General features: G+C 60.9%; 1 protein-coding gene across 1 annotated transcript; it reads right to left on the bottom strand.

The window, feature by feature from the left end:
- Nucleotides 1-251: 251 nt before the first annotated feature.
- On the bottom strand, nucleotides 252-1,882 carry PIANP (PILR alpha associated neural protein). The gene is made up of 5 exons (XM_009328900.1): nucleotides 1,866-1,882; nucleotides 1,152-1,717; nucleotides 910-991; nucleotides 427-654; nucleotides 252-273 (listed from the first exon to the last, which is right to left on the bottom strand). Exons 1-5 carry the CDS (start codon nucleotides 1,880-1,882, stop codon nucleotides 252-254), a joined length of 915 nt encoding a protein of 304 aa, XP_009327175.1.
- Between the last annotated feature and the right edge of the window lie 797 nt (nucleotides 1,883-2,679).

Below are 2,679 nucleotides of genomic sequence, written 5' to 3'. Positions count from 1 at the left end.
TGTGTGTCTAGAGGGGTGTGGGCGAAGAAAAGGTCCGGGGGCGGTCCCCAGCCTTCCCCCAGCAGGAGGCTAAGGAGGCCCAGCTCGTCCATTTGCCCAGGCACGTCCTGGTGGAGTGAGTTAATAATGGTGGTGGCGGGCCGTGGCACAAGGAGGTCGTTTTTTCCCGGGGTAGCAGAGGCGGCAGGAGTCTGCGCTCGCCGGCTGTGACAGGAGGGTGGGGGGAGCCAGCTCTGCTTCTCCCGTGAGCGTCACAGGTTCACCAGTGGGATTCTGGGGGGAAAAGGGAATCGGAAATTAATTAGCGACGGGCGCTTACGCCGCCCCACTGCCTCCGCTAGGTGACCAGCACTTTTGCCCTGCCTCAGCCTGCCTGTCGCCCTGTCCACCACCGCCCCCTCCCGCCCCGGTTCACCGGCCACTCACCGGTTGAGCTGGACAGCCGTGCTCTTCCCGTGGCCCCCCAGCTTCTCCACACCCTCCTGGCCCTGCCTGGACTCCTCCGCTTCAGGTGTGGGGGCCAGGGAGTCGCTGTAGGGCCCGAGGATGCTGACGGTGGTGGGGGAGAGGTCTGTGAGGGGCTGCTGGCTCTCCTGCTGCCTCCCACCGCTCTGCTGCCCCGAGTGACGCCGGCGTTTCTGATTACGGTCCCAGCTTTGGAGAGAGACAAGGGGTGAGGTAAAGAGTGCACCCTCAGACAAGCCCCAGCCCTCGATGACAGAGAGGTCCGTGGGACCCTGCTATGCTCAGCGTTAAAGCCCAGCTTGGCCATGTGCCAAACCTTGCGAGGGCTTGCAGCAACCAGATCCGCACCCTTGGGACAAATAGGTCCCAAGCCCACAGTCCTCCTGCCCACCCACCTGCAGACACTGGCGTGGTGACAACCTCCATCGGCCCAAACCCACTCACCAGAACTTGAATATGATCCCAGTGGCGACCAGGACAATGATGATGGAGATGGTGATGGTGACATACAGCTGGGGGTCCACACCTGCGAGACAGAGAGGGAGAGGGGGGTGTGATGGCCACTCCCACCGGTCCCCAGAGAGCAGCAGTGCAAGGGGAGGTTCCTGCTGGGGCCCTCATGAATTTTGCAGAACAAGCTGCTCCTGCGGGGACAGGGGGGTGAAAGAAGCAAAGGGTGGATTTACCTTCCCCTCGGGGCCCAAACAAGAAGGGCCGCAGGGTGGCCGGGGTCTCGCGCAGGTTGAGCCCCGCGTTGTGCAGGAGCGAGTGGGAGTTGGGCTGTGCTGTTGCCATCCCATGTGGCGAGACAAAGGTGTATCCCAGTGGTGGGAAGCCCGGGTTGGCTGAGTTGGTGTCCCCTCCGTCCTCATCCGACACTGTGGGGCCCCACACGATGGCCCAGGGGTACTGGGAGGAGGGCATGCCGTCCTCAAATCCAGAGGGGGTGGCAGGGCGAGCCCCCGCCGCCTGGCGCCTCAGCCGCACAACGTGCCGCAGCTCTCCTCCCCGGGGGGGCAGGGCCCGCTGGCGCGGCAGGGTGAAGCGAGAATCCCTCTCCGGCAGTGAGGTCCTGTCCCAGATGCAAATGGGCCGTGGGGCCGAGGGGCTCCGACGGGTGCAAAGAGGCCGAGTAGCCGCCGGGCCCCGAGAGCGAAGAGACCAGACGCCAGGAGGAGGGACGGCTGAGACCAGGAGGAGGAGATGCCAAAGCTGCAGGGAGTGGATGCAGGAGACGAGTGGAGGCATCCTGCTGCGGGTTAGGGGGAGGAAGAAGAGAGCCTTATCTGAAACGTCCCTCCTGTTGAAAGGCCAAGCCCAAAGCAGCCGGGAGCAGCCCGCCACCCACTCTCCCGTAGTCTTCCCACGTCACTGGTGAATGTGGGAAGCTGTGAACCTACCAGGCACTGGGCTCCATCTCAGATGCAACAGCGTCTTTGCTCAGCGAGAATCCTGTCTCATCTTCTTCACTGGGAACCAAAAGGACGGGCGAGCTCCCAGCCCCAGCAGGCAGGGCAATGGGGGGGCAATGGGGCACCCGTGCACCCACATGTGCACCTGCTCCTGCTCTCATGCCCCCCATGCCTGCGTGCTCTTCCAGCACGGAGGTGCATCGTCCCCCTGACCCCAATGCTGTACAGAAACATGCGCGTTAGCATATGCACAGAAAAGCAAGGAGCAATCTCTGGAGCACACATGCAGAGGCACATGCGCAGCTTCCCCGGGGACTCTCCTGTCTGAGGGCCGAGAGGGGGATTCGGCATCTTTGTTTGCTTATCGCTGGAACAAGTTGGAATCTTAATTCCCGTGTTTATTTATAGTGTAGAGCGTGTAATCCATTTATTAAAAAAGAGCCTCTTCATTGTGTGCCAGAGTGAGGGAGCGAGAGGGGAAGCACGAGAGTGATAAACCAAGAAGACTGAGAAAGGGGGAGTGAATCAGCGAGAAAAGTGCAGCCTTACTAAAGAATTTAAGAGCAAAAATATGCCTATCAAATATTTAGCATTTACTTTCCTCTTAGCTAATATGGAATTACCTTCCCACACTCCTTGTCCTAGTGTCCTCTGCGCTGTCCCGTCCCTCCCTTTCTCCCCTATTCCTCCCCTTTCTCTCCCACCTCCCATGGCTGAGCAGCACTAGGCAGCAGCGGTAACACGAAGTAAGGGCTGGTCCCACCGGCTGGATTTCTGCACCGGCCGCACGCCACCCTCTGGC

The sequence above is a fragment of the Pygoscelis adeliae genome, unplaced genomic scaffold (assembly GCF_000699105.1).
Source record: "Pygoscelis adeliae isolate BGI_AS28 unplaced genomic scaffold, ASM69910v1 Scaffold120, whole genome shotgun sequence".
Lineage (NCBI taxonomy): Eukaryota > Metazoa > Chordata > Aves > Sphenisciformes > Spheniscidae > Pygoscelis > Pygoscelis adeliae.
The sequence above is the reverse complement of the archived record's forward strand: the minus strand, read 5'-3'. Positions and strand labels throughout refer to the sequence as shown.

What these genes read in the sequence shown, in the direction of transcription:
- PIANP (XM_009328900.1), bottom strand. An exon ending in GTTTGGGCCCCGAGGGGAAG is followed by an intron (nt 992 to 1,151) that starts GTAAATCCACCC and finishes TCTGTCTCGCAG; the next exon opens with GTGTGGACCCCCAGCTGTAT. An exon ending in ACGGCTGTCCAGCTCAACCG is followed by an intron (nt 274 to 426) that starts GTGAGTGGCCGG and finishes TTTTCCCCCCAG; the next exon opens with AATCCCACTGGTGAACCTGT.